This window comes from Nomascus leucogenys, chromosome 20 (genome assembly GCF_006542625.1).
Source record: "Nomascus leucogenys isolate Asia chromosome 20, Asia_NLE_v1, whole genome shotgun sequence".
Classification (NCBI taxonomy): domain Eukaryota; kingdom Metazoa; phylum Chordata; class Mammalia; order Primates; family Hylobatidae; genus Nomascus; species Nomascus leucogenys.
Genome location: NC_044400.1, coordinates 17,686,055 through 17,711,891, shown reverse-complemented (window position 1 = coordinate 17,711,891; position 25,837 = coordinate 17,686,055). Strand labels below are relative to the sequence as shown.

At 42.4% G+C, this 25,837-nt stretch overlaps 1 protein-coding gene across 5 annotated transcripts in view; it reads left to right on the top strand.

The window, feature by feature from the left end:
- The window catches only part of MGAT5 (alpha-1,6-mannosylglycoprotein 6-beta-N-acetylglucosaminyltransferase), a 325,140-nt gene that overhangs the window by 104,834 nt on the left and 194,469 nt on the right, over positions 1-25,837 (top strand). For 3 of the 5 annotated variants that reach the window (XM_030800826.1, XM_030800828.1, XM_030800825.1), the window contains exon 2: positions 25,224-25,606. In XM_030800826.1, the coding sequence (XP_030656686.1) occupies positions 25,366-25,606 (241 nt within the window). In that variant the 5' untranslated portion in view covers positions 25,224-25,365. The remainder of the gene's footprint in view (positions 1-25,223; positions 25,607-25,837) is intronic. The other 2 variants (XM_012502528.2, XM_030800827.1) reach the window with 1 other exon arrangement.

Below are 25,837 nucleotides of genomic sequence, written 5' to 3'. Positions count from 1 at the left end.
ACACATGTGTGTTTCATATTCTTTGGACCTGTTGTAACATCTTTCTGGTTCCTGCATTAATTAATCAGCTAAATAAGATCTTTGATGTATTTATTTTATATTTGTAAAAGTCATGGTTTTATCTTTTAAAATATTCTATAACTGATATATTAAGGAGCTTACAGGATATGCCCATATATGTTAAAAATGCCACAGAAAATGGAGATATGAATTGTTAGAAAAATGATTTAAATGCATTTTAATACTTTATAACTGGACAGACATGGATGAAATCATCTTATGAACTAAAAAGAAAAAGTATCACTATTATGTATTGAAAATAGAACATTCATAACATACCCACAGAATGGGAGAAAATATTTGCAAGTAATATCTGGTAAGAGACCCGTATTTAGAATATGTAAATAATTCCTACAACTCAGTGACAAAGGCAGATGAACCAATTAATAAATGAGCAGAGGATCTGAACAGATATTTCCCCCAAAAGAAATACAAATAATCAATAAGTACATGAAAAGATAAGATGCTCACTCTCTTTAGTCAGCAGGAAAATGGAAATCAAAACCACAATGAAATAGCACTTTACGTCTGTTAGGATGACTGTCATCAAAAAGACGAATAGGAAAGACGGGAGAAGGGAAAGATAGGGAGAGATTTACTAAAACAGCAGCCCTCAAACTTTTTGGCACCGGGGACTGGTTTCATGGCAGATAATTTTTCCACGGATGAAGGGGGTTGTTTGGGGATGAAACAGTTCCACCTCAGATCATCAGGCATTAGATTCTCATAAGGAATGTGCATCCTGTATCCCTCACATGTGCAGTTCACAACAGGGTTCGTGCTCCTGTGAGAATCTAATGCAACTACTGATATGATAGGAGGTGGAGCTCAGGTGGTAATACTCACTTGCTGGCTGCTCGCCTCCTGCTGTGTGTCCCAGTTCCTAACAGGCCAAGGACTGGTACTGGTCCACGGCCTGGGGGTTGGGGACCCTTGTGTTAAAGGATACCAAATTACAGCTAGATAGGTGAAATAAGTTCTAGTGTTCCGTACCACTGTAGGATGACTACAGTTAGCCTTAATATATAGTTTCAAATAGGATATTGAACCTTGCCAACACAAATCATAAATGTTTGAGATGATGGCTATGCAATTACCCTAATCTACTCTTTATACATTCTATGTATTAAAACATTACTATGTACCCCTTGACTATGTACAATTATTTGTCAATTTAAAAAATTGTTAAAGAGACAAATAAGTGTTGGCAAGAATATGGTGAAATTGGAACCTTCATACACTGGTGGTGGGAATGTAAAATGGTGTAGCTACTGTGGAAAACATTTTAGCAGTTCCTGAAAATGTTAAATACAGAGTTATCATATGACCCAGTAATTCTACTCCTAGGTATATACTCAAGGAGAATGAAAACACACGCACACACACACACACACACCCATCAAGTCATACAGAAATGCTCATAGCAGTTTTATTCATAATAGCATCAACTGATCAATAGATCAACAAAATGTGATACATCTATTCAATGGAATATTGTTTGGCTATAAACAAAATGAAGTACTGATATGTGCTACAACATTGGACCTTGTGAAAGAAAGCTGTCAAAGAACACTGCATATTATGATTCTGTTTATATCAAGTGTCCAGAATAGGCATATCTGTAGAGACACTAAAGTAGATGAGTGCTTGCTTAGAGCTGGAGTGGGGAGGAGGAGGGGTTAGGAGGTGGTAGCTAAAGGGTATGGGTTTCTTTTGGGTATGATAAAATGTTATATGAAATTCTCTACAGACACACTACCTTGTATGTGTCTAGCCTGTTCTGATATTGGAAGCTAAGCAGAGTTGAGCCTGGTTAGCTCTTACATGGGAGAAAAGTTATAAAGCTGATTGTTGTAATGCTTGTACAACTCTGAGCACAGTAAAAACCATTATATTGTACATTCTAAATTGGTTAATTGTATGGTATGTGAATTATATCTCAGTAAACTGTTACAAAAAAGGTTTATAACCTAGACAAATAATTATCAAATAAACTGCATTCCTCTGTGGTGGGTGGTAAATGCTTTCTGTGTTGCAGTGTACAAATTCCCATGTCATAGATCTTCAATAGGCTGTCTTGATGTCCTTTCATATGAAATTCTTCCTTTCACTTTGGAACACCATTTCTTAAAGAGATTATGGCAAAGTGAAATGATTAGTTGCTTGATTTCTTGATGGATGGTTCCCCTCGTCCACCCTCTGGAGTTCTTCTAATAGATATGTTAGAAGCCCAGACCCTCTAGAACCTGTGGAGAGCAGCTTGGTTGAGTAGCTCTCTACCCACTGGAGGTATTTGGGGTCAGATGACTGGGTTTGTGACTGGCTGTGAAAATGATCTGACCAGGGCAGGGCCAAGTGGCTGACATGGCTGAGTAGTGGCTGGTCCTTCTTGCCTGCTGTGCCAAGTTGTCTGTCCCCTGGTACTTTCTACCCAGTGAGTTGAGGAAGAAGGAATTACCTCCCTAGACAAAGACGGTTCTATGTGAAATATATGATACAGCACTATTGCTCTGTGGAAGCTTCAGGCAGCCATCTTCCCTCACAGACCAGCTCCTCCATTTTCCTGTCTTGGTGAATGACATGTCACCTTTTCCTCAGCTGCCCAAGCTGGAAGCCTAGTGGTCATTCTATACTACTCCTCCTTCTCCTCTTCCCTTATTCCTTCCAGTTAGTCATTGCCCACTGTCCTGCTGATTTGACCTCTTACATATTTCTAGTGTTTGGTTTCTTTACTTATTATGACTGGACTGCCGCTACCCTGTTCAGGCCTTTATTGGACTCATTTCTCACCCAGATTTTCATGAGCCACCCCACTGGGCTCCAACCTTCAAACCCATCTTCTACACAGCAGCCAATATCAAATATGGCGGCCTCAGCACTGTTAAATGTCTTCAGTGATTTACCCTCCCATTTGGTGGTGGTTCTTATTGAACAGGGGAGGAGTTTCAGGTCATCTAGGAACCAGAACCCTTTTCAAAGTATTTAGGTGTAGATCCTATTCTGGACCCATTAACTGAAGAGGGGCCTTGGGAAAGGGCTTCTACATCTTGAAAAATCTCCCCAAACAGGACAATACCCAATAAGTAGTGCTTAGAAAACTATTTATTTTGAAATAATTTCACAGGAAGTTGTAAAAATAGTACAAAGAGACCCGTGGACCCATCTTCCCCCAAATTTCAATACCAAACCAGGAAATTGATACTAATAGGTTACTGTTTATAGACCACAGACCTATGTAATGTTTTTATATGCCCATTTTTCTTGCTAGGTTGGAGTGTGGCACTTCCTGCTAACCTGAGATGTTAGATTATTTCTTAACTGGGACACATTTTCATTTAAGAATGGCATGGGTCTTCCTGATTCTGTGGGTGGTGGTGGTGGTTATGGTGTGTCTTGTATGTACGTGTGTGTGAGATATTGGTGGCAATTACCATTTTTCCTTGTAGAGTGAATTATATCCCCAAAGAGCTTGCCAAGAATACATTCAAGTAACGTAATTCTATCTAGTGACCTGAGGTCATAACTTTAAGTTAAAAAGTTAAAACTGCCACAACAGGTTTTATGCTAGAAGAATAGTATAGACATTGATTCTTCTTGAATCCAAGATTCAGTTAGCTTGAAATGATGTCATTGTGAATTGTTTTCCAGGTATGTGTAAATCTGACTTTGTTTTATGTAGATTGTAAAATATAAGGGCACAGGGCTGGTTTTGTGTTTTGTTTTGTTTTCTGGACTTGTTTTATTCATTAGTCTAAAATATAGTGTCTACCAGGGAATGGCTGTATGCAATGAATCAGATTGTAGTTTTGCCTTGAGAGATAGGGTATTACTATGGGTCATAATGAATTCAGTGGAATGGATTTCAGACTTTTAGGTGCTGACCCAGAAAATTCTTTGAAGTAGCAGTCTTTACCAATGCTAGGAATTGGGCTAGTCTGCTTTGCTTCCTCATCAAAACTGATGGACAAGATAGAAAATTCCTTTTTCTCAGTTGCAGTAACATTTTGCTGACACTTGGTGCATTTTTTTTATGTGTTTCACACAGATATGCTTACATCCTTTGAGAAATGGAACTGAAGGGGAGAAAGAAAACCACAACTGCTTTAGAATGAAACTAGGTCAGCAAAGGCAGATCTTAATGTATTTAGATCAGGCAGAAGACCAGGTCCTTCCACCTTACTCACAGAGGCCTCTGGGGCTCATCGTAGGAGTCATGAGACTTCTCCAGTAACTCTCATCAAGGATCGATCACTAGACTAGGCCCTTTGCAAATGTAAACCCTGCAGGTAGACATTTTACAGATGAGGAAACTGGGTCTTCATTTCTGTAACTTCAAGAGGACACAGGGCTGACTTATGTCAGTGCAGAGATTTTAATCTGAATCTAATTCCCAAGCCTCTCTGCCACACCAGATTGCCTCTCTATCCATGCACAACACTCTAGGTTTGGCTCTGGCTCTCTTGAGTAATTCCGAAGCAGGCTTCTAAGAAAGGATTGCAAAGGCCAACTTCTTTCACAGCTGAGAAGCTGCCTTCTGAGGTGTATCTCTGAGTGGAGAAATCAGAACACTAGATGCTATGTCCTTTCATGATGGGTAATAATCTCAGTAGAGCAGGGAGACTTTGTGGTCCAAAGAGAGAAGGAAACAGTCAGTTGAAAGTTGCTCATGTGTTTCATTTTTCTGTGTTTCTCATACTTTGTTATTGATGTGATGAAGTAGTTGGCTGAGAAGGAAGCTGGGGACTTGGGGGCAGGGGTTGGTGGGAGTCAAGACTTACAGGTTCTTCCAAGAGACTCGTAGAGCAGTGATGCCTATAGTTTGCAAGGGCACCACCAGCAGCCATCTCTATCAACCAAGGGGGCTACAGGGACTTTTCCCAACAAATATTAAGTAGTCAGTTCACAGAAAGATTGGAATCTCTTCCTTCAAGAAGTTTGAATCTCAACAGGGAGCAGATCATAAAGCTAAAAGTCAAATGTAAGTATGTATCAAGAATTATAAGACTATGGGGGTCCATACATAAGACACAGCAATATGGCTCTGTCCTTCAACTAGGGTGAGCAATGGGGACAAGTTTGTTCACCTTACCTTGACAGTCTTTGTGGCCCTGGGTAAGTCACTTAGGCTTTCTGGATTCTGAGGCCTCCTTCTCTCTCACCAGGTGCTTTTAAATTCCCTTCGTTTCTTGGGATTGGCAATAAGGTGTGACTAAGTCACAAGCTTGTGTTGGGTGGTGAATGAGGGCTGGAAGCCAGTGCTCAGAATCCTTTGAAAGTGATGAGCAGAAGTCAGTATTTGAGAAAAATACCAGCTGCTGTTTAGAAAGTCCAGAATAGTTGAGCAATTAAGATAAAGTAACAGACACCTATCATGAGGTGGACTGAGCAGGTGAGTGAGATTGTAAACTGCTTTCAATTCAAGGTCTTGTATATTTGCCTCAGTCTTTTTATAACACTCCCCAGCTTCAAGTGCTTAGGGTGGTGGTTGTAAGGAAGGTTGCAGATGTGTTTTATTTGGACCACCCAGAATTTTTTTTTAATCTAAATTAGCACCAGCATTTAAAAATACACAGATTTGACCAAAACTCTGGGTTTCTGGCTTCTTTGGAAAATTGGAAGATCTGGCTAACCCAGGATGTCTTAGCTCAAGTTGTCTGGTGGTTAGAACTGAGAAGTGGCTGCCCTATCGGAGGGGTGCCTGGTATTTGGTTCAACACAGCCCCCGTCTCCTCTGCCATGCTCCCCCACCTCATACCTGTTTCTCTTCCCTCAGTACCCTTCTACCCACTTACCTGCCTGGGAAGGTGGCTATCTTAGATCAATAGTTCTCAACTCTGGCTACACCTTAGAGTCTCTTGGAATTGCTTTAAATTATACTGCTTTCCTGGCCCTGTGTAGACCAATTGAATTATGATCTTGGGGGAGGGCTACCATTTGTATTTAAAAAGTCTTCCAACATGATCGTGATACCCAATGAGGGTTGAGAAACTAATACCTCAGCTTGATCCTCGCGTGGGTTTTGATGGAGAGAGAGAAGAGCCACAGAGCAGAGGAATTGAGGAAAATAACCTAATCCAATTGACAGGGCCAGTAACACCATGAGCTAAATGTTAACTGAACACCCTGGGAAAAATCAGGGCACTTCAAAAAAAATGAATATCCAAATGATGTATTCATGGCACGTTTTGCTAAGGTATTAATAAACTCTCCCCACCCCAGATCCTGCTGTACTGCTGTAGGGATTTAAATCATTATGATAATAGGGGGTTTTTTTTGTTGTTTTTTTTTTGCCGGGAGTGATTATAAAAGTATTTTTAATGGGCTTATAAATCTAGTGGTCATGAGAGGCAAGTGACATAGATTTAGTGTATTTGAGGCAAGGGATAAAAGGGGAGGGGGCACAGTCAAATTAGCTTTGGTTTTCTGTTTTGCATAATAACTTCATTCATCTATAATTCTCACTGTAACTCAGTCTCTGTCTGTTGCTCCCCCTCCCCTTCCTACCACGATCACATTCTAGGCTGTGAGTGTCATCATTCTGAAGTAGTGAAAACATCCGAGTAGCTGGAAAATACAGACCTGTTTTTACTCAGTTAAGTTGAAAATGGAAGAGCCTCAGACACCACCTACTTCTGCTGCTTAATTTTATGGGCAGACAAAACCAAGGTTTTGAGATGTGACTTGTTCAAAGCTCTGCCTCTAGCCCTGGAACTCTGTGCAGTGTTCGGAGTTCTTCACAGGTCCCATGACTGCAGGGAAAGCTTGGAGCTTGCAGGCAGTGGTTCCAGGAACTTCGTTTTCTTCACCTTTTGTTCCTGGTGTTTAGCCTGGACCTTGAGATTAGTTGGAGGGATATGAAGGGATGAGACCCAGTTTAGGCCACAGGATCTCCATGAAACCTCTTGAGGCTTCTCTGCAGCCCAAAAGAGTCTCTGATATGGTTTGGCTGTGTCCCCACCTAAATCTCATCTTAGTTCCCATAATCCACAAGTGTCATGGGAGGTAATTTAATCACAGAGGCGGTTACCCTCATGCTGTTCTCGTGATAGTGAGTTCTTATGAGATCTGATGGTTTTATAAGGACCTTTTCCTCCCTTTTGCTTGGCACTTCTTGCTGCCACCATGTGAAGAAGGACGTGTTTGCTTTCCCTTCCCTGAGGCCTCGGCAGCCATGCTGAACTGTTGAGTCAAACCTCTTTCCTTTATAAATTACCCAGTCTGGGGTATGTCTTTATTAGCAGTGTGAGAACAGACTAATACAGGGACACGCCAATAGGGCCCCTGATTTCAGCATGTTCTGGCTGCTCTGTGGGAGTGGTGGTGGGTATGTGCATGGTTGGAGGATGTTTCTAAGTGCAGGGAATCTGTCTTGGACCCTCGGTGTTTTCTCCTCAATACTTTAACATCATTGGGAGCACCCAGCAAGCCCCTTCCATGAATATTTGTCCGATGAGGTTGCAACTCTCTAGTTGGCCTCTTACCACCCTTTTATATAGTTTTCATCTTGTGGAAGATACTCTAATGTCACTTTGATATAATTGCAAGAGAAAAATGGTAAGATTTGATATCTTTCTAAACTAACAAATGTGCTAGTAATCTCTCCTTTTCCTCAGGATAGCCTGTGCAAGTTTAAGGTAGGTAGATAGGTAGGTTATGTAGAAGGAGTGTTTGTGTATGTGTATGTGTGTGTGCGTGCGCGCGTGTGTGAATTTTTACCCTCTTGGTCTGTACTTGGCTGCTGAGCCCTAAAAGAATTGTTTTGCTCACTGCCTAAATTTTACTTGTGCCTCCTAATGTCTTTGAAGTTAAGTCCCTCATGTGAGACTTCCCACTCGGCCATTCTGGATTCTACTCTGTCATGGGAGGCAAGACATCGCCTAGCAGAGATGCTCCACTGGCTGGGGGAAGGATATAAGTAAATGTTTGCAGAATAATCCGGGAAGTTTTCTTTTTAAATTTCCAGATATAAACCAAACCTGCAATGACGAAAGCAGTACTGGGGGAGGAGGATAAAGGAGAAACTGCTTTTTGAAACATTCCCCCAGGTGGGAATTCATAATACCTACCTGGCTCATTTGAACAGAGTTTCCTAGATGAAATGGGGGGGAAAGCCTGTCACTCAAAGGAACTCAACTTACATAAATGATTTAATTCTCTCTTTTTTTTTTTTTTTTGAGATGGAGTCTTGCTCTGTAGCCCAGGTTGAAGTGCAGTTTGTTTTTTTTTTTTTGGTTTTTTTTTTTTTGAGATGGAGTCTTGCTCTGTTGCTCTGTTACTCTGTTGGAGCAACTTACCCAGGTTGGAGTGCAGTAGTGCGATCTTGGCTCACTGCAGCCTTTGCCTCCTGGGTTCAAGTGATTCTCCTGCCTCAGCTTCCCGAGTAGCTGGGATTACAGACGTGTGCCACCACGCTCAGCTAATTTTTGTATTTTTAGTAGAGATGGGGTTTCACCATGTTGGCCAGTCTGATCTCCAACTCCTGACCTTGTGATCCGCCCACCTTGACCTCCCAAAGTGCTGGGATTACAGGCGTGAGCCACCGCACCCGGCCTCCTCTCATTTTTTTTCTAGACTTGTTCCATTTATTCATTTCATAAGTTTGGAGACCTTCTAAGTGTGAAGCTCTCTGAGAGGTACTGAGGCACTAGAGAACACTGATTAAAGAGCCTGATGCCCAGTCTACAACAGCTATACTACCTGGTAGCTATGTGACATTGAACAGATTGCTTAGTTCTTTGTGCCTCAATTTTCCCTACTCCGAATGGAGACAGTCAGCATCTACTTCACAGGCTTAAAGTAAGCATTAGAAGAGAGAAAAAGTCTGTTAAGGATCATGGTCTGTAATTGTTAGCTTTTCTTATAGTGGTAATTAAGATTATCTTACCTTCATAGAGCATAAAGTTAGGTGGAAACATAAAGGAGAGGTTCAGAGGAGAAGCAATGTGATAGCAAATGACACATGTGGCCTTTGACCTTATCTGTGCTTTCCCCACCCTCGTCATGTCTTATTTATGTATCGTTGTCAGAAGTTCAGCTATAAGACTTTTCTGGGATCATCCCGCAAATCTGTATTACATCCTGTTTAGGAAAGATGTGGTGTCATTATGCGATGCTTCCAGGCAGTTCTGAGACATACAAGGCTGTTGCCCTGATGAAATATGACCCTAGGCCAGGTGTGGTGGCTCATGCCTATAATCCCAGCACTTTGGGAGGCTGAGACAGGCAGATCAGCTGAGGTCAGGAGTTCAAGACCAGCCTGGCCAACATGGTGAAACCCTGTCTCTACTAAAAACACAAAATTAGCCAGGCATGGTGGCACATGCCTGTAATCCCAGCTACTGGGGAGGCTGAGGTGGGAGAATCACTCGAACCCAGGAGGTGGAGGTTGCGGTGAGCCAAGATCATTCCACTACTGTACTCCAACCTGGGCGACAAGAGTGAAACTCTTTCTCAAAAACAAACAACAAAGAAAGAAATATTGCCCTAAACATGTTTTATTTATTTTATTTATTTATTTATTTATTTATTTATTTATTTATTTAATTTGCTTTGAGGCAGAGTCTTGCTCTGTCACCCAGGCTGGAGTGCAGTGGCGCCATCTCGGCTCACTGCAACTTCTGCCTCTCAGGTTCAAGCGATTCTCCTGCCTCAGCCTCCCCAGTAGCTGGGACTACAGGCACATGCCACCACACTTGGCTAATTTTTTGTATTTTTAGTAGAGGTGGGGTTTCACCGTGTTAGCCAAGATGGTCTGGATCTCCTGACCTTGTGATCCACCCGCCTCAGCCTCCCAAAGTGCTGGGATTACAAGCATGAGCCACCATGCCTGGCCCTGTTCTTTTCTGCTCTATATATCTTGGGGTTTCCCCCTCAGTATTATCAATTACTTTTTGGGGCTGTCACCTTTGTTAGGGAGCTCCCTCATTCTTCTTAAATTCGTAATCTGATTACTACTAGAATAGAACCAAAGGTTACCAGAGAAACCAAGTTAACCAGACTTCTTGAATCAATAACCTTGATTTATGCAAATCACTTAATAGTCTGAGCCGTCTTGAGGAAAGACTGTTGACATCCTTCTTACCTACCCTCTGACTCCCTTTTCTACTTCTAATGACCCTGTGATGACATTGAGCCCACCTGGGTAGTCTAGACTCTTTTTTTTTTCCCCTTTTAAGGTCAGCTGATTAACCTTAATTCCATCTAATACCTTGATTTCCCTTTGCCATGTATGTCCTGGGGATGAGGATGTGGATGGATCTGGGGGGGGGTGGGCCGGTATTCTGCCTACCATAGCTATCTTGCTCTTTTTGTTTAATTATGATATGTTCCAAAAAGGAGTAAAACATGTAATACAAGAAGATAAAAATACATTTACCATTAAGTAAGAAAAAAGACAAGGAGAAGAGAGTAGGAAAATGAGTCAGGAGTGGGATTTATACAAAAAATTAGTGAGTCCACTTTACTTCCTGGAAGTGGATGGTGAGCTTTTCTTGCCAGCCTTCTTGAAGAGGGAAGCACTGTCAGTTATGTTGTAGTGTGTCGATCTAACTGGTTGTTCAGATACCTAGATGAATATTCTTGATATGAAGATGAAAAAAAATTTCTTCCGAAGTCTTCATGGATACATAAATTGTATAATGAGCAAAACCTTTGACATGTTTACAGTAAACCCAGTGATGTGTTTCACCTGGCCTTTCTCTTCTTTCTTTTACTGCTTTATATTTAAGGTCAAATATGCATTGCTTTGAAGATCTCTTATAAGACATGTGGTCCAGCGTCAGGCCAAATGCAGGAATTTGGAACAGCTGGAGCAGTGATTCCCATCTGGTGGCTCTCAGCCCCTAGGGATTTTTGAGGGTGCCCTGAGCTTTCATTCTAAAATGAAAGTGATATGTTTTTTTACCATTTGTATGTTTGAAGGACAAAAAGTATGTATTTACATATATAATCCCTGATCTCCCCTTAAGATGGAAGAGAGAAAGCCTACTAGTATTTATTAAGAGCTTGGATATGGTGGTTAGTTGCAGTCGGAAGAGTGATCTGCACTAGCGGTCTGTGAGGTTTGGACCATTATATGTTACATTACAATAAAAAAAATTTATGTTCTTAATGGAGTGTTGTTCAAAGACAGGATGCATTAGGAAAAGTTAGATTGAAGTATAAATTATTGAGGAGTATATGAGAATTCTGTTGATTTTTCCTCATGTTATTTTCCCTGTAGTCAAAAGTTGCATTCATCTGAAATCTTTTGGCATATCTGATAGTATTTTTTAAAAAATCAATATTTAGAAATAGAAAATATTATGACTTGTAGTCATTTTGTCTTTTAATTTATTAGGACTAAAGATTCATACACCTGCAGTGTGTTATTTGTGGAGAAATGCTTTCAAATAGGTGCTAGAAAACCACCTGTCTTAGCCTGATATTTAGAAACACAACTGGAAAAAATATATAAAAATAAACTTTTGAGGTATTGGAGATGGCGATTAATCACATCCTTCCTCCCTTCTGGATGCTGAACTAGAAGAAACAGAAGAAGCTAGACAAAAATTAAAATATAGTACCAGTTTTATTAGTGTAAAGCAAAGTTGGGAGATGTGTTTTGGATGTAAGACTTCCTTATCCACCCTAAATGTAATCTTCATAGCCACCCAGGTGATGGCTGAGCATCTGTGGGTGGGCTCTGCCCATTTAACCCGTGGGAGCAGGAACAGAGAGTGTGTCCAGCAGCCTGTTCAAGCTGAAATGCTGTTCTTCCCCCTCTGGGAGAACTGTGAGTACCCCAAAGAAGGAGCAGGCATAGTTCCCCACTATGGTTTCTTCCTGGGAAATGGGGTGAACATTCTGCCGGAAAACATGTTCAAAGGAAGCAGTGAGTTCTCTTATAAACTCTTTGATTTGTTTTGAAGTCCAGATGTAAGAAATGCAAACATAGGACATTTTGTCTAGTTGGGGGTGGTAAGTAGATTGCTCTCTGTTTTGAATATGCATTTGGTCCCCACACCAAACATGTACTAACAAGTATATAAATTCAGAATGAATTTTATTGACAAATTATAGTTTTTTACTGACATAATTAAGTTAAATGCTGTGTGTTACAGGTTAAATGGGCAAATGGTAATTTGCCATTAATCATTTGGAACATTAGCAAAGATGGTATCAAAATGAACTTCATAAACTTTCAATACCTTGTTTCAGAAATGGATTATGACTTTAATACCCTATCTTTCTCATATATATGTAAACACTGAGAAATGACTGAAAAGTTCCTAAGGGTGGGAGTGTGTGTGTGTGTGTATGAGTGAGAGATGATATATTACTGTTAAAAGCCTCACTGGTCATAAGAGGTTGGGCAAAGCCGACCTAGAGCAATGGATGGATTGTGTATCCCTTAAGTCATCTTTCAAATACAATTTCTTTCAACCAAACTTCAAAAGACTTTTAGGGGCTATGAAGTCACTGAAGTACCGTGGAAAATATCGGAATTAGAATCATTTCCAGAAACTTTTAACTATTGGTTGAAATACTCTTTTTTTTTTTTTTTTTTTGAGACGGAGTCTCGCTCTCTCACCCAGGCTGGAGTGCAATGGCACGATCTCGGCTCACTGCAAGCTCCGCCTCCCGGGTTCACGCCATTCTCCTGCCTCAGCCTCTCCGAGTAGCTGGGACTACAGGCGCCCGCTACCACGCCCGGCTAATTTTTTGTATTTTTAGTAGAGACGGGGTTTCACCTTGGTCTCGATCTCCTGACCTCGTGATCCGCCTGCCTCGGCCTCCCAAAGTGCTGGGATTACAAGCGTGAGCCACCGCGCCCGGCCTGGTTGAAATACTCTTGTGCAGAATTAAGGCACCTAATGAGCATGCTTATCTCAGTTGAAGGCTATTTCACTTTGAAGTCAACTGGGAAAGTACTTGTGATTGCAAAGCGCTTGTTCTAAAGAGAGCATTTTGGATTATAAAACAACAAAAACTCAAACCCCCATGATGTTGAACTTTGAGCAGTGCAAGGTGTGTGTTGGGTAGCTGCATAAGGCGCTTTGCTGTGTGGAATTACTGCTTTATCAGAGTTAGATGTTTGGAAAACATGTATCCAAACTGTGTCTTCAATTTTAACCTAACGGATCAAAACATTTGCTTTTTGTCAGCAACTAGAAAGTAGGACCAGTTGTCCTATAAGCACTCCTAGTTCACAGTGATTAAACTATTTCATTTATGTATATAATGCTCATCTCAGCTGGATATGTGTCAGTAGGATGTACATCCAGCTTATTCAAAAGTAACATAAGTTCCGTACGTGTTATGAAAAGGAGAATTGTGCCATGTTCTCTGTCATCCTCCACTGGAAGTTAGGATCTGATCTGCCCCTGCTCTTACTATCCTAGATAAGGTAAAAAGCAGTGCTTCTCATGTGAAAACAAGTAACCTTGCAGTCTGGTTATAAACACCAATTGATTCTATTGTTTTGAGATTGGGCCTAAGATTCTGCATTTTTAACAACCTGCCAGATCATTTCAGTGCTACCTTTCCATAGATGAGAGTTCGAGTAGCAATGTTATAGAGGTGCTAGTTGCTAAAAGCGTTGTAGACATTGAGGCCGTTAGGCTAGCCTCAGATCATTTCTCATCTTTGGAGCCAAGTGCCCAGGAGAGGTTAATAAAAGCTGTATTAATTTAGCATTATTCCCTGCAAGTCCTTCCATAGCGTGGGATGATCTAACAAGGCTCTGTGCTAGACTAGCTGTTGAAAGTCTGGCTGTTTAGGCAGGGCATTGGCCTAAGACCAGTTTGTGATTCCTTTAAGGAGAAAACAAGCCTACCTTGGCAGATGAATTACCTAGTAAGCCAGTAACTCTACATTTGTGGGGTGGGAGAAGAGCAGAGAACTTACCTCTTAAAATTCTAGAATGGATCACATTTTGGGTTTTACTAGATAGGGCCGATATAGTTGTTATAAAATGTCTTTTAAATGTTCTCATGCCTGGCTGTGTATTAAAATCATCTAAGCAGCTTAAAATAAAAATACCTCTGCTTGGGCCACACCTCAGACAAAGTAAATCAAAATCTTTGGGTGTGAGAGCTGGGCATCTCTATTTTTTAAAGAGCAGTCCAGGTGATTATATGTACATCATAGTTGAGAGGTCCTGGTTTAGTCAGTCCTAAACTCTGAGGTCAAGAAACTCTCCTGAGAAGCTCCATTTTTAACTTGAGCTGGTTTATCATTTGTGCAAACTGAGGGTTTGTGACCAGAAACCAGTCAGGCTGACCCAAGTTATTTGCAGTGTTTGGGAGAGTTGACCTTGGTATATACATTAAGGAACGATTGAACTTATCAGCCAGCATCTAACCAATGAGTTCTTCCCTAAGAAAATTCAGACCTTGACTTTTTTGACTCTGGGTCTGTTAAAGCTTAGGGCTGTGTGATCGAGTGGCTTGACTACTGTAGCCTTATTTTAGAAGGGATGAGAAATTCTTTATAAGGTTAAGTTGGGTAAGCCTGAGTGGTCACTTCAGATTGTGCATGTGTGTGCACACATATGTATTTCTTCACTGCTTAGCTAGTTCATTTTTTTAACCAAATCAGATTTAGGGAGGACTGTCCCTTTTCTGCAAATAGGGCAGCTAGAACATTCCTGAGGTAGGCCAGCACCCAGCCTCTGCTCCTCCCAAGGTAGAGGAGAGGGGTACTAGGGGTCTGGGTGATTGGGCTAGAGGGCTTGGGAAGCGTTTGGAAATAATGAGCTTTATCTTGACGGCATTACCCATATTTTTGAAATAAGTGTGGTGATTTTTGTGACTGTGATTTTCTTTATTACTGGGGCCATTTTGGCCTGTTGTCATTCTTGGTTTTTTTCTAGATGTAGAGTGTTGCCAGAAGTCTGATCCTCAGAGAAAAGGTGCATTTTACACTTACTATAAAATTTCTTTGTGGCTTTACTGTCCTTTGAGAGTGGAAGCAAATGTTTCGAGTATTATCATTCAACATTAAGGAGACCTACCTGACAAATTGACATGCTGTGCGATCTTTTCACAGACGGTTCTTTCTTTCTTCTTAGAGAGTCATTATTGAACTATCTTAAAGCCTGTTCATGGTTTCCTGGGCCAGATGCCAGGTGACAATCCTAGCGGTTTTTTTTTGGTTTTGTTTTTTTTTTTTTTAATGGCTGTCTGATGAAGCATCATCCAGATTTGGTCTTGCTCAAAGCCTTCTTCCCTACGCTCATTGATTTATGGACTAGGTCTTTGGAGCAGAGGCCCAGTGCCTTAATACTCATTAGTAAATTGGGCACAGCTAGCCTAGGAATGAGATTCTCAGTTAGTGCCCAGACAGCACTGAGAGATGTGGAGAAAACGAGACTCATTTATCAGTCACCTTGAGACAGCGTCAGCAGTCGGCCACCTTCCCCCACTCTGAGGCCTTCCACAGCCTCAGCACAGGCTTCTGAGCCTGCTGGTCTTCAGGGATGGTGATGGACTCCCAGGTTCACCTTGGTCTGCTTCTCTCTCACTCTGCATTCTAGTTACATGGGCAGAACCTGTCTGAGCATCTTCCAGTGGGTGAATTAAGATCCTGTTGATTGGTAAGGCAGTCCCTCTCAACCGAGGCAGTCCCTCTCAACCGAGGCAGTCCCTCTCAACCGAGGCAGTCCCTCTCAACCGAGGCAGTCCCTCTCAACCGAGGCAGTTTTGGCAGTGTTGAGAGACGTTTTTCGACTGTCACAACCCTCTAGTTATAGAGGGTTATTGGAGGGCTGTAATGGCATCTAGTGGCTAGAGGCCAGCAATGCTGCTAAACCTCTAATAGCTTCCCACAACAAAAAAATTCTTCAGACCCATATATCAAGTGTGCAAAGATTGAGAAACACTGGATTAAAGTGATTTATTTCATTTTTCAGGGACCCGTGCTTTGTTTTGGTTTAGTAGTTGTTTTCAGAATTATTATTATTTTTTTTTGAGGCAGCATCTTGCTCTGTCGCCTAGGCTGGAGTACAGGGGCGCGATCTCGGCTCACTGCAAGCTCCGCCTCCCCGGTTCACGCCATTCTGCTGCCTCAGCCTCCCGAGTAGCTGGGACTATGGGCGCCCGCCACCACTCCCAGCTAATTTTTTGTATTTTTAGTGCAGACGGGGTTTCACCGTGTTAGCCAGGATGGTCTCGACCTCTCAACCTCGTGATCCGCCCCGCTCGGCCTCCCAAAGTGCTGGGATTACAGGCATGAGCCACCGCGCCCAGCCCCTCAGAATTCTTGGAGTTACCGCTGTTGCCTTTTTTTGTTGTTAAGGAAATTCTGTCAACTGTGAATATCGTATGGGCCTGGTGAATGAAACTCATAGAACATGTGAAGATCTTATCTGCTCCAGCAACCACAGCTTCCTTCTCACTCTTGTCCTCTTTCCCTTTTGTCCACCTGCCAGTAATATGCACATCCAAGAGACTAAGTCAGGATAAAATCATCAAATGTTGGTTTTCTCTTCCCCCATCCACGCCCTCTAGTGGCCTGCTTTGCCTCTAAAGCTGCTTTGCCTGTCCCTTCCTCCTCCTCTGCTTCACCTTTTAACACCAACTGTATTTAGATGAACACTGCCCCCATCCCCTTTCCATCTGTCTTCTTTATACCTGTGAATGGCAGAGAACAGCTGGGGTAGGTGTGGTGGAACCTGGGAATAGAGAGGGCAGGAAGAAGAGTGCATGTTCCGGACCCAGATTCGCCAGACCTGTTACAGTGTTTGGAAATTTATTTTGCTATTGATGCCAGATATGGAGCCCTGAACTCCACTGAGTGGATGGTGTAACTGCAAGACAAATATGCGCTTCAGGTGGTTGGCGTTGGAGGTTTTCCTTTCTCTGCCCACAGGAAAAATGCAAGTGTAGCATAATGAATTAAAACTCTGGGTACAGGACTGTCTTGCTTTGTTCACTTCAAATGTAAGAGGGGATGGGCTGTTTAAAACCCAGATATTCAAAGAGTCTTCCCAAGATATTAAAGGTGTGTTGTTTTTAGCTGGTGTCTTTCAGCTAGTTAATTAAAATAAGACTAGTTTAGCCAGTTCCAAAGGGAACAGACTGTTTTCATTTAGAATGTGTTTTTCCTGTTTATAAAAAAAAAAAAAAAAAAAAAAAAAAAAAAAAGGACCCATGTCCTGGAAGTGAAAGGTCTCTGTTCATACCTATTTCTTGGGCAGCACCCCTGCCTGCTCCTGAGCTCCTTTGCTTCCTAGAGCTAGAAGAGAGTCGTTGGCATCACAGCTGTCAGGGATTCACAGCCGAGCTTTGGGCACCTGCTGAGTGGGCTCTATCAGGTTGGTGGCACTGGGCCATCTGGGGGAGTGAGTGACCTCAGAGCTTCTTCCCAGGAATTTGGATTTATTTTAGAAGAGAAAGCTGCTTTGCCTGTCCCTTCCTCCTCCTCTGCTTCTCCTTTTAACACCAACTGTATTTAGATGAAGACTGCCCCCCCGCCCCCACCGTCCCCGTTCCATCTGTCTTTCTTACACCAGTAATCCTGTAAATGTGTATTTTTCTCCCTTTCATGTGTTGATTCAACCCTTGAGGTTGGTGGGACATTGCATTAGACTCACGACTTCTTAATAGTACTGGACTTTGGTTTCTGTCTTGTGTTTCGTACGGAGAGGTCTCTTCCTTTCTGAGTTTCTGCATGCAGCTGGTAGACTCAGTTTGGTTTGGTGGAGGCCATGTAGTATTAGGAGGCAGGAATGGGGTGCTGGTTTGATTCTGATTCTAACTGGAAAACATAACATTTTCTGGCCTCAGGGTCTTCCTCTGTAAATTGAGGGTTTGCATTTTATATTTTCCTAAGCAAAACCAGACGTTGTCTTCCAGTCTGTAAAAAGGTATTTTATACATTTTAATTTATCATATTTCCTGTTAAAGTTGATTGTTAGACCAGCGAGATGTGGTTCTGTGGTAAGCACAAAACCAGGAGTTTGGTAAGAGGTTGTGCAGTCAGTGCAAGGTTAGCACCCAGTTGATTCCTGCACTGTGTTTTGGTTCAGAGTAGAAGCAGTCCATATTCATCCAATTATGAATGGGAGTGGCTATCATTTTAAAAAATAATTTACCAAGCACTCTAAGTTGCTTTTAATGTAAATTGAGATGGAGGCTGAAAAGAGAAGTAGTAGAAATTGTTTCAAAGTTGAATTATTAACATCTAAAGACAGTTGTCACTTAAAATATGGGAGTCAGGCAAGCAGCCTTGAAACTTCAAGATGTGTGACCAACTCTCACCTGGCATTTAATTAGGGTAGTGCTTTTTTCTCATAAAATTTCATGTGAATAGATATCTGGGCCTGAATTTTTAAAAATATGTAAACTAGACCACTACTGAGCATTAGTTTTGTGACCAATAAGGTGGAAATTTGAAGTTCAAACTCCAGTGTACGGAGGTAGCCAGGGCAGTTTTGCTGAGTCTCTGCAGTATAAATTGATACGTATATTGCTTGTCTCTAGTATCTTAGGATTTGGCATGTCAAACTGTTTTTTGAAAAATGTTTACAAACATTTTAAACAAAACCAAAAGTCAAATGAAACGTTTGTGGAACCTCTGGAACATCTCTGTGAATTAATCTTTGATGTTCTTTGGAGCACAGTTTGAGAACCAATAACTCAGTTGCTCACCCCTACTCCTCCGGCTCTAACAGTGTTCTGTGTTTCTAGAACTTTCTCCATGTTACACATGCGGAAACTGAGATGGACACACTTAGGATCACACAGTGCCAATGGTAGAACAAGCTGCAGATCAGAGATTTTCAGGTTTTTGATGCAAGGTTCTCTCAGTTCTTCCTTGTCACCCTTTCAGGTGTTATTTCCTGTGATCTTCTCAGCATAACAGTGACAAGACAAGTGGCCTCCGAGAAAGGTTCCCGGGTACTTTCCCCTCCATCCCTTGTCTTAGACATATTTTGTTTCTGTAATCTCACTGCCCTGCCCCCCTAGAATTTTCTTCTGGAGTGTTTTTTTGCAGTTTTCTTCTCTGTTTAATACCTGACTGACTACCATCACATCCACTTTAGTTTAACCCTGCCTCCTCAAGGGTTTCACTACTAAGGGTAAAATCTTGCAAAAGGTAAGGTGCAAATGTAGTGTCAGAATGCCCAGGTTCTGTGGCTCATACCAGAAGGAGGTCTTGGAGGTCTTTGCTAATTTGCATTTCTTCACCTCATTTCCACCATCCTGTCCTTTCATCTAGCAAATACTTAATGACCACCCTCTGTGTGCAAGGCATGGCCATTGCCGGCATTTCTTGTCTTTGGGGGCCTCACAGACCCCATAGGCGAGATGAAACGGGATTGTCCTGTAGAGCAAGGAAGGAGCATGAACTGCTATGAGTTACGAGTACTCTATGGAAGGGGAGTTGTCCTCAGTCTAGGGAGCCCCTGGAGGCTTTATGCAGGAGGTAGGGTGAGATTGGAGGCTGGAGATGTGGGTGGGATTTTCCAAGGAAATTGGGTGGACACAGTGACTTAGGATTTCTTGAAGGTTACTGTACAGGATGAAGCTAAATGTAGGCTCCTTAGCCACCATTTAATGATGACTATGAAGTAGCTCAGGTGGTACACAGTGAGGACAGAGAGATCTGGGAACCACTAAGTTAGAGCAGTGCTGTCCTATGTGAATGTGGCGCATGGGATGGTATTGTCCTGCAGGGCTACTGGAAGAGACCACATCTCTGCTTGGGGCTGGCATTGCGTCTGAAGGGATGGGCATTTCTGCCTTTGTTTATCCTCTGAGGAGGCAGGCCCTTGTGTCAGAAATAGGGCCTCCAGGGTTGTTGGATGGCCACCTGGAGGAACAGCTTCATTGGTCTGGTTCTCACTCCATTGGAACTGGGCTGCTGCTCAGTGTTCTCAGGTGGGTTGAGAAATTGGCATTTGCCAGACAAGGTGGGCCGGGAGCCTTCTGAAGGGAGGCCTGTAAGGTTGATCCAGAGGTTATAAGAGCGGTCATATGTGGTGAACTGGAAGTAGATCACTGTGATTTCCTTCTTTTGCTAGGCCCGTGGCCAGCCCTTAGTTCCTGCCCTGGTCTTGGCTGTGCTAGGCCCATGACACTCATCTGCCTGCTCTAAGCCAAACTCCTCCTTTTCCCCATAGCTTTAGAGGTGGACTTGCTTTTTTTTGAAACAGTTTTTTTTTTTTTTTTGAGATATGATACACATATCATACCATCCTCCTATTTAAAAGTATACAACTCCATGGCTTTTGGTATGTCCACAGAATTATGCCCCCATCACCACAATTTTAGAGCCTTTTTGTTACCCCCTAGAAAAACCCTATACACCTTACCTATCACCTCTCATTTCCTCCATTCTCCATACCCCAGCCCTAAGCAAGTACTAATGTATTTTCTGCCTTTACAGATTTGCCTATTCTAGACATTTACTATCAATGGAATGATGCAATATGTGTTTTTTGTTACTTTTTTTGCTTAGTATAATGTTCTTAAGAGTCATCTATGTGTAGCATAATCAGTTCATTCCTTTTTATAGCCAGATAATATTTAATTGCATAGATATGGCAGTTTTGTTTCCATTTCCTCAGTTGATGCACATTGGGCTGGTTTTACTTTTGTTTATTATGGATAATGCTGCTGAGTATGGATACTGCTGCTGAGTACTTCTGTGTACAAGTTTTTGTGTAGACACGTATTTTCATTTCTCTTGGGAGAATTCCTAGAAGCAGAATTGTTTGTATTGTATGGTAACTCCTAACTATTTGAGGTACTGCCAGATTATTTCCCACGCTGGCTGCGCCATTTGACATTCCCACCAGTGGTAGATGAGGGTTCCAATTTCTCCACATCTTCACCAACACTTGTGCTTATCTGCATGTCCTTATGAGTGTGAAGTTGGTATCTCATTGTGGTTTTGATTTGCATCTCCTCTAATGACTAATGATGTTGAGCATCTTTTCATGTGCCTTTTTTTTTTCCTTTCAGGAGAATTGACACATTTCTTTGCCAGAGATCTCTGATCATCTTTAGAAAGGTCGAAGATGATTTTGTTGTGTTGAGGCGTGAGTGGGATGGAACGAGGTGACTGCTATTCTTTTAGGAAGTAGGAGGATAGAGGGGATGCATATTGAGGTGGCTAATTCTGCAAACAGACTTAGTGCAAACTGTTTTCTGGAAGTGAATTGATGAAATCACGGCCATGAGCTGACATTACTCTGGTTGGCCACAAGGTCTTCTGAGATCCACTGTATAGTCCCACTGTGCCCATTGTATGACTCAGCTAGAGGACCCAGCCATTAGAAGGTCTGGAGGTAGGCATCTTCTTAGCTCCAGCAACAACTTCTTGATCACTGTTAGTCTAGGGCTTCCTCGTTAATTGTCTGGTCATTCCTGATGATCTTCATTGTCATTTTGTGGCACCAAGACTGTGAGGATGGGTGTTCATTATCCTCCTCGTTGTCTACCTGTTACTGTGAGAGATAGGGGTGTCTCCTGAATAATGCTTTTGAAAAGTCTTAAGTTCTGTCATCTTAATAGGAATTGTAGAGATGCATTCTGTGATTTTGTGTGTGTGCTGTGTGTGTGCTGATATCGTTCCTATTATTTCAAGCTCTAAGTACCACTGGAGAAAAGAAGTTTCCTGGCACTTCTATAGTCACTTAAAATCTGGGCCCTCACTAATCAGAACTGTACTCTGAACTCCTCATAGCTAGGGATTTTCACTTCAAATTTGCATGTCTCTGAACTGGGATAATTTTACCTAGGCTGAGATTTTTTGGCCATCTCTTTGCCCCTCTGATACACCATCTGGATGTGTCTGACTGTCTCCAAGGCAAGGGTGGAGAAGAAGCCTTCTACCTTCTAAGGAAGCCATTGTTCAGTTCCTAGCCCTTGGTCTTTCCTTTGTTTTAACTCCACAGCTTGAGCAGCCTATTCAGTAGGGTTAACTGAGGAAGTAGAGTGGGGTTTCCTGTCTGAAAGTGGACAGCTAATTCCTGCCAGTGATTCGGGCTCTTTACTAAAATAGTGAAAGAAAATCACCTTTTTTGATATAGCACCTCATTGGCTTGCCCTAGGAAAATTCCTTCAGCCCTGGGGTAAAATTAAGTAATGAGTAATGAGTATGGGTTGTCCAAAAAAAAAAAAAAAAAAAAAAAGCCAATTCCCTAGGAGCTAGGTACAGCACCTAGTTCCTAATGTGGCTTTGAGAGTGTCAGCCCCATGGGGTAGAAACTCCATCTTGTTCACTGTTCAGTCACCAGGGCCTGATGGCAACTCATGCTCAATATAGACTTGGCGCAGAGCAGAGTGGAGGAAGGAAAGAGAGCAGGTGCTTGTTCGCTGGCCTGCAGTTAGAAGGGCTGAATAAAGTGCTGTAGTGCCCTAGGCGACATATTCACTTAGCAGATACTTTATTGTGCCACTGTGGTCAGTGCCTTTCTCTGAGAAGGTGTGTGTTTGGGGAGGGGCTCCCTAAAGGATGTCATAGAGTCCCACATAGAAACTTTAAACAATCCAAGGTAGACAGGTGTTTTTAACTCATAATACTCCTTTATTCCCTGTTCTAAAAATTTTTTTAAATTTGATTCAATAATTATACATAATAATGGAGTACCATGTGAGATTCAATCCACATATACATTGTGAAATTATCAAATTAGGGTAGTTAGCATGCACATCACCCTCAAATAATTATCATTACTTTTGTGGTGAGAACACTTAAAATTGTCTCTTTTAGAAATATACGTTATTATTAACCATAGTCACCTTGCTGTGTGCAATAGAACACCAGAACTTACTCCTCCTAACTGTAACTTTTTACCCATTGACCACTCCCTCCTCATCCCCCTCTCTCCTCCCCACCCCTGGTAACCACTGTTCTGTTATCTCCTATGATAGCAACTTTTTAGCTTCTGCATGTGAGATTGTACGGTATTTGCCTTTCTGTGCCTGGATTATTTCATTTAGCATAATATCCTTCAGGTTTATCCCTGTTGCTGCGAAAGACAGGATTTCTCTTTTTCTAGTTGAATAGTATTCCATTGTCAGAGAAGTGTTGTAAGACTAGGGAAGGAACACTGCAGGCTAGAGCCCTGGGGAAAGTGGTCTGAGGCAGGTGAGACTGGAGCTGGGGTCTGCCAAACAGGCTGGGTTTGATCGTCAGCATAATAGAGAGCACTCATGTGCCAGCTGGGTGGGAGAAGCAGCCAAGCGAAGACTGGGAAGCCTCTCAGGAAGCACGTGCAGGGTTTATGGTGATGAGCAGACCAGCAGGTAGGTAGTGGGAGAGGGGTGTGATAGGGCAGAGGAACTTACTTACGTTATGATAGTACAAGACAGAGGTTGAGCCTCATTTTAATGGGCATTGTGGTGGGTGTTGAATAGTGATGGAATGTATGGGTCTGGAATCAGGCTGCCTGAAACTTGAGTGTGCATCAGAATCACCTCGAGGCTTGTTAAATTATAGGCTGCGGACCACATCTCCTCAGTTGCTGATTCAGTGGGTGTGGGTGGGGCCTGAGAATTCACATTTCTCACTAGTGATGCTGCCATTACTGAGTTTGGGACCACATTTGGAGAACCACTGGTCTAGAATTGAGAGGTTGGCAAACCTTTTCTGTTAAGAGGTAGATAGTAAATATTTTAGGCCTTTTGGGCTACAAAGAGTATCTGTTACATATTCTTTATTGCTTTTCATGACCCATTAAGCATATACATATCATTCTCTGCCATATACAAACAGGCTGTTGGGGAAGTGAGGAGGATGTAGGGAAGGTAGGGCATGGTTTAATAACCCCTGGGCCATGCCTAGATGATCAGTCCTCTGCCACATAGCTGACTGACCTTTGCCAAGTTAATCACCTTTTGCCCTTATTTTCTCATGTTTCTCATAAAACAGAGGTGATAATATTCATACTTCCTACCACATAGAACTTCTGAGGATTCAGTGAGCAAAGCCACAAAAGATTGTATGTCACAGTGTCTGGGACATAGCTAGAATTTATAATTTATTTTTACTCTGTTGATAGGCAACGGGAAAATGGTAAGAGGCAGACCAACAGTGATCCAGGGCTCTGAAAGCTAATTGTTTCAAGATCCTGCTACCATTTTCTTTTGGTTGCTTGCAAAGAAGAATCCTTTGACTGAAGCATATATGTACACTCTGAAGTACATCCTGGGTTAGTCCCTTATAAGGGATCGGGATCATTGCTCAGCCTCTCCCTTGAGTGGCACTTAGAAAATGGTGCTATTCGTAAGCTGATTGGTATTGGGCCCTGGACTCTGGCCGAAGGGGTGGGCATACTGGTAACCATTTGCAACCTATGCTCAGGTCCTACTTGTTGGGAAGCCCTGATTGAGAAGAGTGGCCTGGTCTTTGCTGGCATTAGATAGGATCTGGCTGCATTAATATTGAAACTCTGCCTTTTAATGTCTCATTTTGCCTCATGGTGGGAGTGAAAGTGAGAACCACAGAAAATCTGCCTGCCAGGTGTTTCACATTTCTTGTGCTACAGCATGCAAGTGAGCAGTGAGGTGTAGCTTTCCCTCATGTAGCTGGGAAAGCAATACCCCTGCTTGTACCTCTGGCATATCTTGTCTGTGCTGGTGCACTTAGAGAGGTTGCCTGGTGGCCCTGAGAGAGCCATCTCATCGCTAAACACTGATGGTGAAAGCTGGCCGTGCTCAAATAAGATGTAGCAATCTACCTCTTCTTTGTCTAGTTACCCCCAAGGGGGCATCCACTTTCTTGCTCACCTCACCAGTTGCATGTTCTAGTCCTTGCCAGAAGCACATAATAATGACTTTGTAAGCTTAAGTTACAGGCACATAAAAGTGCCTGATGGTGGTATGACTCCACCCTCTGCTTGGGTTTTTGCTGACATTCAGTGAAATATCTTTCTGTCTCCTCCCTACCTTGCAAAACAAACTTCCTGTTTTGAATTTGGTCCAGGCTGGAACAGCCCCACTACACCTGTTAACACATGTAGACTCACACTTCCCCCTTGATAATTGCTTAGCTTCTTGTTGCCTAGCCAGATTTCCCCTCAGCTTACAGTTCCTGAATCATAAGATATTGAACCAGCAAATTTAAGAGTTGACATTTTACTTAAAGGTATTCAAGTGAAAACGTGGCTTCTGGTTTATTTTGCTGTATTGTGCCATGACCACTTGGCTAATTCTTCTCCTCCTTCACAGCAGAATGGAAGTGAGGAAAGGCAACCAGCTGACACAGGAGCCAGAGTGAGACCAGCAGACTCTCACACTCTACCTACACCATGAATTTGTGTCTATCTTCTATGCGTTAAGAGCCAAGGACAGGTGAAGTTGCCGGAGAGCAATGGCTGTCTTTACTCCGTGGAAGTTGTCCTCTCAGAAGCTGGGCTTTTTCCTGGTGACTTTTGGCTTCATTTGGGGTATGATGCTTCTGCACTTTACCATCCAGCAGCGAACTCAGCCTGAAAGCAGCTCCGTGCTGCGTGAGCAGATCCTGGACCTCAGCAAAAGGTACATCAAGGCACTGGCAGAAGAAAACAGGAATGTGGTGGATGGGCCATACGCTGGAGTCATGACAGCTTATGGTAAGCACTGCGTTTCTGGGACCTCTCCATTAAAGTGCGCCTTGGCCTTGAAATGGCCCTAGAAGCTCCCAGACATGGTCTTGTCATGGACTGAATGTCCTTTGCCACTGCCTTCATAAGCAGTGAATTGCACACAGAGAGGCATCTTTAGGAAATTAAAGCAATGCCATTTTGGGGGTTCTGAGCTGGTGTATGCAGACACGCTTTCCCCTGGAATCAGTGGGTTAGTAT